Source organism: Hyperolius riggenbachi, chromosome 6 (assembly GCF_040937935.1).
Source record: "Hyperolius riggenbachi isolate aHypRig1 chromosome 6, aHypRig1.pri, whole genome shotgun sequence".
Classification (NCBI taxonomy): Eukaryota; Metazoa; Chordata; class Amphibia; order Anura; family Hyperoliidae; genus Hyperolius; species Hyperolius riggenbachi.
In genome coordinates this window covers 346,859,491-346,876,720 of record NC_090651.1, presented here as the reverse complement: position 1 = coordinate 346,876,720, position 17,230 = coordinate 346,859,491, and the positions used below count along the sequence as shown (strand labels likewise).

Sequence of the window (17,230 nt, the reverse complement as noted above, 5' to 3'; positions counted from 1 at the left end):
TACCTTTGCCCCGGGGCCCCATCGTTGCTTAAATCGGCCCTGTGTAAGAGTGATTAACAACGTCTAGAACAGAAAGTGTGTCCAGGCAGCCTACCTTACTTCAAAAAGAAAAAAAAAACTCAACTTTTTGAGATAAGAAAGAGAGACACTTAAGCCATGCCCCTGTCACACCCCTAATCACACCCCTGGGCACAACCCATAAAGATTTCATAGGAGAAATATGATGTTTTATAATTCAAAACACACTGGTCCCCTCTATCCTGGCTCATTTACTTTGATATTAACATGTGGAAATAAGAAATGTATCTATTTAATTGATGGGAATACAATTAGGAGTCAATGAAACACATTGCTCAGGAGGAAAATACATATATTTACATAGATCTGTCCATCAGTCCTGAAAGAGGGACAAATGAGGAAGAAAGAAGGACAAAAGGGATTGGGTTCCCAAAGAGGCACTGTCCCTTCAAAAGAGGGGGAGTTGGGAGCTATGGAAACACACGGCCTGTATAGTTTTTGTACCAAGCCCTAAACTACTAAAGGTAGTGAATACCACCAGCCAATCAGCATGATCAAAATTTGCAGCATTGCCTCCTTTCACATTTCTGACATATCTAATTTCCTTTAGATATTTACTTTAGGTTGCCATCTACTGGAAGTTCTAGGCATTACTAAAACTTATTTGAATGATTGGTGACCTGTGAAAGAACGCCATATTCTTCTGAGTAATCGACCTGCCCACCAACATCACCACCAGTTATGAATACTCTTTGACTACCGTATTTTTGCTTGCTTATATTATGCTTTCAAATGCTGCTGAAAAGAGCATCTCACTAACCTTATAATGCTGTTAATTATGTTTATTTTATAGATCCTCCATCGGTGGATATTGCTATTGTAGGTAAGACAGAACATTCTACTTCCTTTTATAAAAACAAAGGATTTATTTATAGAAATGGAACACATAGGAAGTCCCCTTCCCTTGAATTTGCTCTGCAAGAAGTGATGGTAAACTATAAACTTAAAATAATCTCCAACCAATGTTTTTTTTTTAAAGATTTGAATAGTTTGTGGAGGTTTTAGAACAGCTGCCAGGTTTAGTTGACCCCTTTTTTCCTCACTGTGTGTCATCCCAGAAATGTTACAGACGTAGATTAGTTTTAGGCCAGATTTGGGGGTAAGAGTAACAGCCTTTTTCCACTAGCCTGCGATTTGCTTCTGATCGCAAATCGCAAGGTACATTAAACTAATGGAAACTGCAGCAGCAATTTCCATTAGTGCGATCCGATTGCGTGCAATTTTGGTCAAAGCGCAATCGTTGTCCTGCCGCGTTTTGTATGCGATTGAGCTGGACTGGACTATAATGAGTATAGTAGCTCAATCGCAATCGCATGGTGGAAATTGAAACGCGATTGCGATCGCAATCGCATTTCATAGTGGAAAAGAACCCTAAGTCACCAGGGAGTCAATACTGTTGGCCGGAGATCCTTATTCTACATGATTCCCAGATGTCACACTCTTTCACTGGGATCGAATCTGCTGCCAATCGTTCGCGCTACACGCCGAATTTCGATCCTTTTCGTCCGATCCCGTCGATCGCTCCGTGCGGAAAATTAGCGTCGATCGCCCGCGGGTAGGGAGCGCGTCGATAGCGGCGTTCGAGTACCCGACGACCGACGCAATAGAGCCGCATACATTACCTGCTCCGCCGGCACGTCTACGCCCGGTCACCGCTGCTCCGTGTCCGCGCTGGTCTCCGGCATGCTTCAGTTCCTCCTGCCCGGCAGGAAGTTTAAACAGTAGAGGGCGCTCTACTGTTTAAACTTCCTGCCGGGCAGGAAGAAGTAAAGCATGCCGGGGCCGGAGACCAGAGCGGAGACGGAGCAGCGGTGACCTGGGGACTGGAGTCGCGCCGGCGGAGCAGGTAATGTATGCGGGATGGGGGGAAGCGGCAGCACCACCACCACCACAACAGATTGTGAACGGTTTCAGGCTGAAATCGGTTCACAATCTGTTTGCAGTAAAGGCAGCCATACGATCCCTCTCTGATCAGATTCGATCAGATAGGGATCTGTCAGTTGGTCGAATCTAATGGCAAATCGACCAGTGTATGGCTACCTTAAGGCTTCAGATGGGTACCTCAGTGTCTACTGCAGGAATGAGTGCTTTGGCATCTTCCTGGCTACCTGATCTTTTGTAATGTTTTCTGGGAGGGCTTGTGATGCCCCCATCCCGCATCCCCTTCTGTGAGGGCTAATAGAGAAGGGGTATTACTGTCACATAGAATTAGCCATTCCCTCCTGATCATGTGAATGGGGGAAATATGGTTATAATGGAGTGGGAGCGTCATATAGAGTTGTGGCATTGGAGTTTCTGGGATGCAGCCTAAGGGTTGTTGTGGGATTGACGATCTTGAGGTGTAACCAGCCTGCCCATTCTGTCCTGTGGAATGGCAGCTTTGTGTGGGGATGTGTGGTTATTGGATAGCAAGATAGAGCAGAGTGGTCTGCTCAGTGAGTAGATTATATGGTTCCTACAGTTGGATATACATGTAGATAAATATTCAGGGAGCACATCTTTAGGTTCAAGAGAAGTAGTTGAGAGTTATGGGGCTAAATAAATAAACATCTGGAAACTGGAAATACATTTTAACTCAGAGGGCATATTGGAAACCTATATTTATACACTAAGGCCTCAATCAATCCACTAACACCTATTCTGTAAAAAATAATAAGTAAGGTCAGTAAAATACCGCATTCGGTATTTTAGACTTTTTTCTCACATTCACAAAGATTTTCACACATGCGCTAATAGTTGGGAAATGTACTGTAAAACATGGCTTCAATTCACTACGACCTGTTCGGTACACAATAGTAGAAGTCTAACCAACTATGGAGTAGATCTCGGCAGCAAGCCTTTGTGGGCTTACCAGATATCCAGCCCTGCTTCTGCATTACCAAATGTGGTAGTGCTTATGGATTTGAGCCAATCCTGACAGAATCATGTGGCTTCTGAGCACTGTAGGCCAGAATTCTGACAAAAAAAGGAGACTAATCTGCCATCCTTCTGTTTTTGTGTATTGGTTGTGCCAGGCATGCACTGGTTCCACAGTGCTACATCTTGTAATGCAGTGATTTCTTCTGCTAGAAATATTTATGAGCATTTATTGGTCTATTAGGTGTTGCTACCAGTGATGATAACATTGCTATAAGAAAAGGAGACAGTCAGCGGATGGAGTGTACAGTGGACAGTAACCCCGAGGGGAACATTACCTGGTATAAGGACGAGCTACTAATACATGGACCCATAAAGGGGCAATCTCTACCCTACGAACTGCAGAATGTCACACCAAATGACACGGGGGTATATAGTTGCTCTGCACAGAATGATCATGGGACTGCTAATGGAACTGTGAGGATCACTGTACAGTGTGAGTACTTTCAGATCTTCAAATGATTATGACTATACATGATGTGGTTGTTCAGTAGGGTAGAAGTTTAAGACTGCTTTCACAGTGGGACGTTACAGGCGCACGTTAGAGCAGCCTGTAACGCACCCCACCGCACAGTAATGAAAAATCAATGGGCTGTTCACAGTGTCCACGTTGCGTTACATTGTAACGCTGCACGTCAAGAGAACGTACTGCATGCAGTACTTTATAAGCGACTAAGCCGCGTTAGACTGCTTGCACATGCTCAGTAATGTTGGGGAGGAGGGCAGAGCGGCCAGGCACATGGCTAATTAATATTCACTGCACTTTGTGACGTGTGGAGTGTTTACTTCCTGGAGCGGCCGCTCTGTGCGGCGATTGGCTGGCGGGACCACGTGATGCCGCATGCGTCCAAGAGTACGCATCACGGACGCCAGAGTGAGCTGCACAACGTGGCTCAGTCTGATGTCCACATCCAACATCACCAGGCATTGCGTTAGGGGCATGTTATGCGACCATAACGTCCCCTAAAACGCAACATCCTGGTGGGAAAGTAGCCTAAAGCGGCACTGTAACGACATATAGTAGTAAATGATTCAGGATACCAACGTTTATGGTAATTTATCTGGTGTCAGTACCAGAATCTCTTCCAACATCAATATATTGCTGTGTATTGAATGTAGCTCCACCCCCCAGTGACTGGCCTGTGCTGATTAATAGTGATGAATGTATTCAGCTAATTACAATTATGCAAGATTTTGCTTACATTTTCACTATAACACCGATACGTAGTTACCATTTGTAAATTCTATTTATTTTGAGTAATCATTTGTAATTTTGCGTAACTTCGTGCCAATTTTAGCGGTTAATAGCAAAGTCCCCCTACATGCTATTGTCACAAAAATTGCTACATACAGTATGTTACGGAGAACAGTGGGTACAAGTAAAAAAAAAAATGCAAAGGAACAATGGTTTTTAAACTCAGATAAAATTACATTTTAAAAAAACATTTTTTTTAATTGTTAACCATTTAAGACATTTTTCACCTTATGGACAAGAGGAATTTTCACATTTCAGTGCTCCTCCCTTTTCATTCCCCAATAACTTTATCACTGCTTATCACAACAAAATGATCTATACCTTGTTTTTCCGCCACCAATTAGGCTTTCTTTGGGTGGTACATTATGCTAAGAATTATTTTATTCTAAATGCATCACAATGGGAATAATAAGAAAAAAAATGGGAAAAAAATCATTATTTCAGCCATTATAGTTTTAAAATAATACATGGTACCGTAATTAAAATCCATGCATTTTATTTGGCCATTTGTCCCGGTTATTGCAACTTTAAAATTATATCCCTAGTACAATGTATGGTGACAATATTTTATTTGGAAATGAAGGTGCATTTTTTAAGTTTTACATCCATCACTAATTTTTAGCCCCAAATTTAATAATAACATGCCCTCTTGACATACATATTAAAAAAAATGTTATTCCCTAAAGTCAGTAGGTGTAGTTTTACTATTTGGCCACAAGATGTCCACTGAGTACTTTCTATTTACGCAATAGGAAATAATGTGTTGCTACAATACAACTAGGGAAGTGACGCAGGAATCAATGGATGCCTGCGATCACGGTGGCCAGAGGGGAGATGAATGAATGGGAACTTGTTCCCATTCATAAATCTAATGATCAGGGGCAGTAAGTTGTGGAAATCGGCAGGCGGGAGGAAGTGCAGTGGCTTTATTTAAGAATGAACACTGTTTTTGAACTAAAACAGTGTTCATTCTCGGGCGGACATGTACGGATTGGCTCAGGGGACTTTTGTCCCCTGCAGCCAATCCTCCCTGTTGCCAGCAACCTTCCCGATCGCAGGCATCTGCCCGCACAGCCTCCCAAACTGCAGGGACATGACTGGCGCATCCCGCTAATCAGCACAAACTTACACAAAAATTACGCAAAATTATGAATGATTACAATTACAGATAAAATTAATTACAATTTTTCCTGAAACTTCGACATCACGGTTTCACATCGCAATTTCGAATGTTGATACAAAATTACGCTTTTGCAAATCTTGTGCTCATCACTACTGATTAGCCATGCAAAATTCTCCCCCTCCCAGATCATTCTGGGAGACCAGGTATATTTTGTACTGGCTTCAGAACTCTCAATAACCAAACATTCCGCTGACAGGATTAGAGATATCGCCACCTGGGATAAATTTCAGAATGTAAATCAGGGAGAAGAAAGATCTAACAATGTGCGAACACTGACTAAATGATTTATAAATGAATATTATTTTCAATATAGTTACCCTTTAAAAATGAACATCACCTACATAATTTACTGCAGACCTGTACAGCCAAGGTTAAACCCCCCTAAAGATCAGGCCATTTTTCACTTAATTGACCACTGCAGCTTTAAGGCATAGCAAGGTCGCACAACTCAGCACACAAGTTATTCCCCCCTCCCTTTTCTCCCCACCAACCTTCCCGTTAATGGGGCCTGAAATCCGCATCCAGACTGGAGTTAACAGTATCTTTGTTTACATTCCAATGTTACATTTGTGTGTAAACAACTGAAAACACTCTTTCACACAGTTTAGAATAGTGATGTAGGCGAACAGATCGCGAGCTGGCCCTGTACTACTGCCGGGTTGCAATGTCCCGGAGTAGTACGCATGCCCTGGCCCGGGCGCTTGGATTAGAATGCATGCCCTGGCTCGGTGGTGCCCGTCCTTGATTGCGCACCTGTGGCCGGGTACGCTTTGTGGCAATCAGGGACGCGCACTGCTGGGACAGGGCATGCGTACTAAAGGACGCGTGCAGACACGGGCATGCGTACTACTGCGGGACATTGCGACCCGGAAGTAGTACATTGCCAGACTGCCCATAGAGATTGGCTGGCGAGCTGTCCACCAAAATCTCCAGTTCAGAACTGCTCACTAGAAGATTTTAATATATAATAAAAAGCAGCTGGAATAACTGCAATGGCAGCTTTCAGGGCAAGATAAACTACACTTTGTTAACTTGTAATTTGTAGACAGACAATATTACTTGTGCACAAAATCAAATATGATAACTATGAGTAATAAAAAGTAGGTAAACACATTTTTATTAAATGTTATGTCAGAGTATTAGACCAGTTTAGGGAAATATTCAACTTCAGTGAAAAATGTATTCATGGTGTTTATAAATGTCACTGTAGATCCACCAAAATCACAGAAGATGGACTGCTTCACAGCTATCACAGCAAGCTCAAATGTTAATACTGTTTGCCCCATGGATGCCAATGAATCGATGTTTGCACTGAAAGGATCTCAGCTATTCCTGATCTGTTCAGCTGACAGTGTGCCAGAGCCGGATTTCCTATGGACCTCTCCGAATGTGGGCAGGAATATTTCTTCTTCTACAAATAAACTGATCCTCCCTAATGTGTCATCCAGTGATGAGGGATCCTACTCCTGTCAAGCCAGAAATTCTCTTGGGACATCATCAGGTTCAATCACCATCAAGATGACTTGTAAGCAATTCTTCTATTTCAAAGTAAATAATGTCATATGGTGCATTTGCTTGGTAGACCTTCTCTAAGAAAATGTTATAGTGTGTTGGCAAAGGCAAAATCAACTTTACACTCACATGTTTAGGTTCAATATGCATTATGTTAGGATCAATAAAAGTGGATTTGTAGTCTGGCGTAAAATACAACTAAAAAAAATTGCAGATAAAGTTATCCTGCCTGCCTTTGACTCAAAGTATTGTTGTCTGCATGAAAAAACATGACTTCTGTTCATAGTCAGCTGCCGGAAGCAGACATCATGCATTATAATGTCATGCCCAGTTTAATCTGTAAAAAGATACTGCCTAAAACTAGGAAGTAAAGAGGGCACATTTCCATACATAATAAGAACAAATGATGACACAGGAGGTGAGGAGGACCCTGCCCAACTGGGTTTAGAGGTACAGAGTGGTCCCTGCTTCTGTACACTTAGCTAGTGGGTGGGTAATTCACTAGTGGCCAAGTGACTTCTGAAGTAGGAGTCACGTGTTCAGCCGCTATAAACTTGGAAATACAGTAACAACAGAATATGATGTAATAGCAGCTTGCGATGTGATCGGAAGTTGCTATTAGCAATTATCCAAAATGTTGTATAAAATGTTGCAAGAACTGCCATCTGTAATTACGATTTGGAAATTCAATTGATTTCGTGTAATCCTTTTGTAATTTTGCATAATTTCGTGATGACTTTCGTGGTTAATAGTGATGAGCACAAATTTCGCATAGATGTAATTTTGCTTTGAAATTCGCAATTATGATTTTGGGAAAATTTGTAATTAATATTGTCTGTAATTGTCATCATTCCTAATTTTGCATAAAATCAAGTTTAAAAATGCAAAGGAAAGGAGTTTTATAAAGTGTAATTTTTCTCAGCTTAAAAACCATTTTCCCGTGCTTTTTTTTTTTTACAATAGCATGTATGGGCCTACCTCCCAACTTTTTGAGATGAGAAAAAGGGACACTTAAGCCACACCCGACTATTATCCGACTAGTTCCGCCGAAGCTGCGAGGGGACATCCCCTTGCAGCTTCGGCGGAACTAGTCGGACGGCATAGGCAGCGCCCGAGCAGCCAGTCCTGTGACCTCTATTTACCACATTAGGTGAGCCCTGCGTCGCTATTCTCTTTTCTTGCTGCTATCTTCTTTTTGCACACCTCCACTACTGCATCTTATGGGAGATATTCCCTCTCCTTATCTATAGTTGTTTACATTTTTCATATATCTACCTCAATTTCTTCTCCACCTCACTTTCATGTACTTACACCTCTATTTCACATTGCTGATTATTGTTTTGCACTTGCACTTTGTATTTAATAGTGGTAGCTATCAATTGTGAATCATATACTACTTTTATGTGTTTGTATGTGGCCCTCTGGGGATTCTCTCTGCGATACAGTCCCACCACTATATATTTAGTATTTCTTGAGGCACTGATTTATACATTTGTCGCAGAAACTCCAGAGTTAACCACTTGCATCAATTATACTAATTGTCATATGCAGGGCTCATATTAATTACTAGCTGATTGCCCGGCGTTGCCCGGGTATGTATTTGGCTGGTGTTGGTTCCCCTACTTTTTCTAACCCTAACACACAATTACTCACTGACCAAGTTTGTGAGCTTTGTGGTCTTTGGTATCAATAATCTGCATTGAAATGAAACAAATCTGATTGGCTGTGTGGCTCCACCCCCTTTTCTGAATTTGAACCCCAGTCACCCAATAACCAACTGTACCAGGTTTGAGGCCTGTGCCATTAACGGTTCAAGAATGGTAGCAATTAAATATTCCCCTTGAAAAACAACAGGTGAAGTTTGATTCACTTTTGTAGGCTCCACCCACTTTTCTGAATATTAATCCCAGTCACCCAGTGACCAACTGTGCAAAGTTTAAAAACCCTGCCATTAACAGTGTAAGAATGGCTGCAGTTTACATTTTCCCAGTGAAATTTGTATTGTCTCCACCCACTGATGACCCGGCGTTGCCCGGGTGTGTATTTGACTGGTGTTGGCTCCGCCCACTTTCTAACCCTAACACACAAACACTCAATGACCAAGTTTGTGAGCTTTGGGGCCCTTGGCATCAATAATTTGTATATTCCCATAGAAATTAAACAAATCAGATAGGCTGTTTGTGGCTCCGCCCCTCTCCAGCATTTGAACCCCAGTCACCCAATGACCAACTGTAGCAGGTTTGAGGCATCTGCTATTAACAGTGTAAAAATGGAAGGAATTTAAATATTCCACTTGAAAATCAACAGGTGAATTTTGATTGGCTATTATAGGCCCCACCCACTTCCCTGAATATTAATCTCAGTCACTCAGTGACCATCTGGGCAAAGTTTGGGAACTCTGAAATAAACAGTGTAAGAAGGGCTGCAGTTTACACTTTCCCAGTGAAATTTGTTTTTGGCTCCGCCCACTTTTTGTAACCTGGACACAGAGTCACTCAATGCCCAAGTTTGTGAGTTTTGGGGTCCTTGGCATCAAGAATTTGTATTTTCCCATGAAATGAAACAAATCTGATTCACTGTTTGTGGCTCTGTCCCCTTTTCTGAATTTGAACCTCAGTGACCCAATGACCAACTGTACCAGGTTTGAGGCTTGTGCCATTAACAGTGCAAGAATGGCAGCAATTTTAATATTCTCCTTGAAAAGTGACATGTGATTTTTGATTGGCATTTTTAGGCTCCACCCACTTTTCTGAATATTAATCCCAGTCACCCAGTAACCAGCTATGCTAAGTTTGAGAACCCTGCCATTAACAGCGAAGAAGGGCTGCAATTTACAATTTCCCATATAAATCTGTTTTTAACTCCACCCACTTTTTGTAAGCTTGACACACAGTCACTACTCAATGACCAAGTTTGTGAGTTTTGGGTTCCTGGCATCAAAATTGTGCTAATGGAAGCAGTTTATCAAAGAAATCTGGCTGTTTTTAGCTCCACCCCTTTACTGAATTTGAACCCCATACACTTAACGACCGACTGTAGCAGGTTTGAGGCCTCTGCTATTAACAGTGTGACAATGGCCGCAGTTTCAATATTCCCCTTGAAAATCAATAGGTGAATTTTGATTGGCTCTTGTAGGCTCCACCTACTTTTCCGAATATTAATCCTAGTCACCCAGTGACCAACTGTGTGAAGTTTGAGAACCCTGCCAACTCGATGGACGTTCAACCAAAATAACTATGTAACTATGTAACAGTGTAAGAAAATCTGCAGTTTACATTTCCCCATGTAAAAAGTTAGTTGTTTTTGGCTCCGCCCACTATTTCTAATCTTGACATACAGTCACTTAATGACCAAGTTTATGAGCTTTGGGGTCTTTGGCATCAATAAGTTGCATTTTACCATTGAAATTAAACAAATTTGATTGGCTGTTTTTGGTCCGCTCCCTTCAGAATTTAAACCCCAGTCTCCCAGTGACTGACTGTAGCAGATTTTAGGCCTCTGCCATTAAGAGTGCATGAAAGGCAGCAATGTAAATATTCCCCTTGAAAATCAAAAGGTGAATTTTGATTGGCTGCTGTAGGCTCCACCCACTTTTCTGAATATTAGTCCCAGTCACCCAGTGGCCAACTGTGTCACGTTTGAGAACTCTGCCAATAACAGTATGGCTGAAATCAATCAAACAAATCTGATTGGCTGTTTGTGGCTCCACCCCTTTAGTGAATTTGGACCCCAGTCACCCAATGACTGACTGTATCAGGTTTGAGGCCTCTGCCACTAACAGTGTAAGAATGGTAGCAATGTGAATATTCCCCTTGAAAATCAATAGGTACATTTTGATTGGCTGTTTTAGGCTCCACCCACATTTCTGAATATTCATCCCAGTCAACCAGTGGCCAATTGTGTAAAGTTTGGGAACCCTGCAATGTAAAAAATGAAGTTGTTGGCACCGCCCACTTTTTCTAACCTTGACATACAGTCACTCAATTATCAAGTTTATCAGCTTTGGGGTCCTTGGTATCAATACTTTGTATATTTCCATTGAAAAATAAACAAATCTGGCTGTTTGTGGCTTCGCCCCCTTCCTGAATTTGGACCCTAGTCACCCAGTGACCAACGGTACCAGGTTTGAGGCATCTGCTTTTACCAGTATAAGAGAAGCAGATGAAATATTCCCTTTGAAAATCAAAAGGTGAATTTTTATTGGCTGTTGTAGGCTCTACCCACCTTCCAAAATCTTAATCTGTCACCCAATGAACAACTGTGCAAAGTTTGAGAACCCTGCCATTAACGGTGTAAGAATGGCTGCAGTTTATATTTTCCCAGTAAAAGTTGTTTTGGCTCCGCCCACTTTTTGTAACCTTGACACACAGTCACTCAATGACCAAGTTTGTGAGCTGTCAGGTTCCTGGCATCAAAAATGTGTGAATGGAAGCAGTTTATCCACCAAGGAACTCTGATTGGCTGTATGTGGCCCCAACCCTTTAGTGAATTTGGACCCCAGTCACCCAATGACCGACTGTAGCAAGTTTGAAGCCTCTGCCATTAAAAGTGTAAGAATAGCAGCAGTTTAAATATTCCCCTTGAAAACCAATAGGTGCATTTTGATTGGCAGTTGTAGGCTCCACCCATTTTCTTGAATCTTAATCATGTTCACCCAGTGACCAAGTGTGCCAAGTTTGAGAACCCTGCGATTAACAGTCTAAGAATGGCTGCAGTTTACATTTTCCCATTTAAAATAAACGGCTGAAATTTGATTGGCTGTTTTATGCTCCGCCCACTTTTCCTGGATTTGTAACCTCGGTCACCAAGTGACCAACTGTGCCATGTGTGGGGACTCTGGCTTGATTACTGTGAGAATGGCAGCCTTTTACATTTTTTCCATTGACTTGAATGGGTGGAATCTGATTTGCTGTTTGTAGCTCCGCCCAGGTGTGCAGGGGGGACCCGAGATCCCCAGAACCTATCATCCCAGGTAGTAAGGGATCTGTGTACCAAGTTTCGTTCAAATCGGTAAAGCCGTTTTCGCGTGATCGCGGCACACACACACACACACACACACACACACACACACACACACACACACACACACACACACACACACACACACACACACACACACACACACACACACACACACACACACATCCGATTTCATATATATAGATTGTATCATTCAGGGGCTTATGGCCCAGGTCTAGGTGCCTTGTTTTTAAATTGATCTTAATCTTGTAGTTGGCTCACAATAAAGATTTTTTTTGCATTTTTCTTGACATCATGTTTGTATTTTGCAGCAGGAAAATTGTGCTTGTGCACAGAAGCTGCATGTAAGGCTTGGTGGTGTATTCTCCACAGTCAGCATGCAACGCATGAGCTGACGTGGAGGAGGTACACACACTAGCACAAGGAAACAGGCTATCCCTAGTATAGTGGAGGGGAGGACTGACTCCAATAGGGGATTGTGGCGCACAGAGCCGGTGCAGATCCGACAGCCACAAACAATACTTTCGCTATAACGTCTCAGCGCAAAGTAGCGCTGAGCGCATAAACCAGAACTGAGGAGATCAGGACAGGTAGACAGAATGAACGCTTGCTAGCTAGCCGCTACTTAGTGCCAGCAAGCGTCCACAACAAGACAGACTGGAATGAGGCAGCCAATGCGTTGCGGCGATGGCGTGCCTCACAAAGACAGGACAGGATAGTCAGGAAATAGCAGGATCAAGATAGATGAACGTAACACAGATAAATATACAACAAGTATGTTTTCCTAGCGTATTACAATTACAGCTATCAATGAAACTATTTGTAACGTCTGACTAACATATGTATATATCGGCAATGAACCGATATATGACATAAGCAGGAACACTGACTTAGACTGGAGCAATACAGGGAACAGGACTCAGAAGGATTCGCTATCTCTTCGCAGAGATGAACGCAATCCACAAACGGTAACAGGACAGGATTCAGAAGGATTCGTTATCTCCTCGCAGAGATGAACGCAATCCACGAACAGGACCAGGAGCAGGATACTAGCTCAGCACGGGTGCTCACGATACGCGCAAACTACCAAAACGTGCTGGAAAGCTGACTAACTGCACACAGGATATAAACAGTTCGTGTACGTATACATCAGCGACACTGATGTATCAACGTAACACGAATACAAGGAAAATAATAAACGTGCTGGTATGCATATATATTGGCAATGAACCAATATATGATGCAAAGACCAGCAAAGTATCTTTAGAACAAGAAACACGATCGGGGGCTGAAGCGACAGCAAGACAGGCTTAAACTGAAGCTATGAAAACCCAAGGAAACCCTGCAGGAAGCAGATCTTTATACTGAGGTCATCCAATGGGAGCAGACATGCAGATTCCCACACAGGTGAATGATAATCAGTCACAAGCTGACAGCAGGGAAAGGCAGACAAAGCTATGCAGCTTGCATGGAAAGAGATCAGAACTGCCTGAGCTGCAGCACTACTACTTCCAGCAATACCTGCTGCAGCAGCGATCATTACACTGCAGTTCCTGTTTGTTCCAGACATCCACTGTGAACCGAATCTCGGATGATTCGACTCACAAAAAAGATCCGGATCAAAGATCCGAATCTTTAATGATCTGGACAGCACTACAGTGCAGTGAATATTAATTAGCCATGTGGCTAGGAACAATAGCGGACTCTCCCCTTACTGAGCATGTGCAAACAGTGTAACGCAGCAAAGTGCCAGTATAACGCACAGCATGCTGCACTTTCATGCAGTGTTATACTCTAACGCTCTAAAAAAAAAAAAAAAACTCCCAGCATGCTCTGCACATTCTGTTATGCGGCCTGCGGCCTCCTTAGCAGCCTGGGGATAAAGAGGATTGCTATTCAGCCAACAAAAAAATAAGATAGCTTTTTAACTTCAGTATTGCCTTTTTGGATTCTTACCAAACTGTTTAACACAGGAGAATACAGATTTAACCATTTACCGACAAGCATACGTATTAAAACGTCATGCTTTAGCCTATTAACGGCAACATGACGTTTTAATACTTCGCGCGATCCCGCCGCCGCTCCGCACGTGTCCGCGCCGTTACCGCCGCCGTTTCCGTCGGGATCCCGTGTTTCGTGATTGGGGAAGAGGACCGAGCGGTCCTCTACCCAATCGCAATGCCTGGAGTGAATGGACGTGACCGCGAACAGCGGCCACCTCCATTCACAAAACAGGAAACTGTTACAGTTAAATAAAGTGTAAAACAAAACAAAAAAGTGATCACTTCCTATAACCGGAGTGTTCACTAGCTCCATCTTGTGGCCAAAAAGTACATTACACACACAAACACATACATATACAGGTACATACACATTATTAATAAAATTTATAAAATTACACTTCCAACCCTCCCCCCTCCAAAAAAACACTTCCAACCCTCCCCCCTCCAAAAAAAACACTTGTAAAAAAAATAAGCTTAAAATAAATCAATAAATAGTTGCCTTAGGGACTCAGCTTTTTTAATCTATATTTTATTAGGGAAAATTAATTTTAATTTATTACATAGGGGCTTGTAATTATGACCAGAACAAAAAAAAAAAACAGAAAAATAACACCTATACTTCAAAATAATATATTGTCGCCGTACATTGTGATAGGAACATAATTTAAACTGTTTAATAATCGGGACAACTGGGTAAATAAAATGTGTTGGTTTTATCCAAAGGAGAATGTTTAATTTTAAACTATAATGGCTGAAAACTGAGAAGTAATGATTTTTTTTCCATTATTTTTTTATTTTTCCCATTAAAACGCATTTAGAATAAAAAAATTCTTAGCAAAATGTACTACCCACAGAAAGCCTAATTGGTGGCGAAAAAAATGAGGTATAGATCATTTTCTTGTGATAAGTAGTAATAAAGTTATTAGGGAATAAAAGGGAGGAGCACTGACAGGTGAAAATTGCTCTGGTCCGTTAGGGTAAAAACCCTTGGGGGTGAACTGGTTAAATTAGCTTTTTTTTGCCTCACAGTTACTCTTTAACTTTTCTATTATTAAGTTATTCTCTTTTACATATGTTATATTTTCCTTGCTATTATCTGTGCCTTACATGTATTGATCCCCCTGCATGGGGTAACTGTGCCTTATTGAATGGATAGGTTTTGGCATTTTCCTTAATAAAAACTATTGAAATTAAAAAGTTGCTTACTTTACAGATGGTCCCAAAACTGTTGATGGAGGGAATTCCAGTTGTTGGCAGAAAGAAAAACTCATCCAATGTGTTTGTGTAATTCAGTCCTTTCCAGAGGCAACTCTTGAGTGGAAAATCAATGGTTATGCCTCGAACCACACAAATAAGGAACGTAATATTTCCACTGTGACAGCCGATAGATTTCTCAACAGCACACTGACTCTTTTCGTCACTGAAAACAACTACCCAACTGTACAGTGCGTCACTTCCAACAAGTATGGAGAGCTTGTTCTGGAACTATTCGGCAAAAAGGGTAATTATTTTTTGGAAGTGAACATTTTTAACTTGCATATATTAATAAGTGACACCCATTCTAACATAGAAATAAAAAACAAATATATGTAGATAAATACTACTTCTACTTACATAACAGATGTATTGTGCTATCCAGGTAATGATTCCTGTGAATTTTATAAAGAAAAAGCTGAAAAATCCTATTCTAGGCAGTGGCCATTTAGCCTAGCTAACACATCATATCCTCCCTGACTCTTGTCTTCCCCCCTCCCCTCCCTTCTCTTGCTCATTGTGTATTCATTAGCTGCCCTCCTCCCAGAGTCTTCAGACACTCACACTGAGGTGTATACTGGGAACTGCACTGTCTTGTCTTTTCTTTTTCTCCTCCAATCGTGGAGTCACCTCAGCTTTTCTTGTAAACACAAGTGAGTAGAGGTGTTTCAGATAAGAAGCTAGGCAGGGAAATAAATGGAAGGAGGAATATATTATAGATAAAAAGAACCCCCAGCATGCAACTGTTTGGCACTGACTACTAAAGGGCCAGTGCTCCTTAAGTATGTGATAACTCCAAACCATAACAGCAGAAAAAGTTTTGCAAGTTTTTAATGCAGGATTAGCATCTTTATCACTTAATACACTCAGACCAGCTGCTGTTGAAATTTGATTTTTATGGTGACAATACCGCTTTAAAAATTAGGGCTGGTCAGAAATGCCCATTTCGGATTCCTCAGAAATTCCGATTTCCGTCAATGCCGATTTTTGTTTTTTCCAATTTCCATTTTTCTGTTTCCCGGTTTCCAAGGAGTATTTTATTGGTCATTATTGCATCAGAGAAAGCAAAATGACCAAAAAAACAACAAAAAAACACAAATTTAGAAAAACTGGATCTTATGATTGGTCCAACATTATCGCAGACACACACACACACACACACACACACACACACACACACACACACACACACACACACACACACACACACCACACACACACACACACACCACACACACACACACACACCACACACACACACACACACCACACACACACACACACCACACCACACACCACACACACACCACACCACACCACACACACACCACACACACACACACACACACACCACACACACCACACACACCACACACACCACACACACACACACACACACACACACACCACACACACCACACACACACACACACACACACACACACACACACACACACACACACACACACACACACACACCACACACACCACACACAGAGCCGGGACAAGGTCCTCCAGCACCCAAGGCTGAGACACCAAAGTGCGCCCCTCCATCCCTCCACCCCAGGTGTCACACACTGATTGCTATTAGACTAAGAGGCACCCCAGGGCCCTCAACACCTTAATCTCTAGTTATCTGGCTTGCAGTCACTGCCAGGTATCCCCTTCTCTTATTTTTTTCTGCTTCAAACACAATTAGGAATAACAGCTGAATGAATTGTGCGCCCCCTCCTACACTGCGCCCCTAGGCTGGAGCCTCTCCAGCCTATGCCTCGGCCCGGCCCTGACCACACACACACACCACACACACACACACACACACACACACACACACACACACACACACACACACACACACACACACACACACACACCACACACAGAGATTGCATATTGAGGCAAATTGAAGATGGACCATTCATGCCGTCAATCAGAAACTGCATCTCTTATCACCTGGGTCCATCCCTGTCCATATATAATGTGGAATGAGTAACCTTCCACTCAATCTTCTTCATTTTTTATTTCCTACACAAGGGGGTGTGGGTCAGG

At 42.2% G+C, this 17,230-nt stretch overlaps 1 protein-coding gene across 2 annotated transcripts in view; it reads left to right on the top strand.

The window, feature by feature from the left end:
* Positions 1–17,230, top strand: part of LOC137522971 (sialic acid-binding Ig-like lectin 16) — an 89,896-nt gene that overhangs the window by 62,603 nt on the left and 10,063 nt on the right. For both annotated transcript variants that reach the window (XM_068243143.1, XM_068243144.1), the window contains 4 exons: positions 872–901; positions 3,179–3,430; positions 6,643–6,957; positions 15,141–15,428. In XM_068243143.1, coding sequence (XP_068099244.1) covers positions 872–901; positions 3,179–3,430; positions 6,643–6,957; positions 15,141–15,428 — 885 coding nt within the window. The remainder of the gene's footprint in view (positions 1–871; positions 902–3,178; positions 3,431–6,642; positions 6,958–15,140; positions 15,429–17,230) is intronic.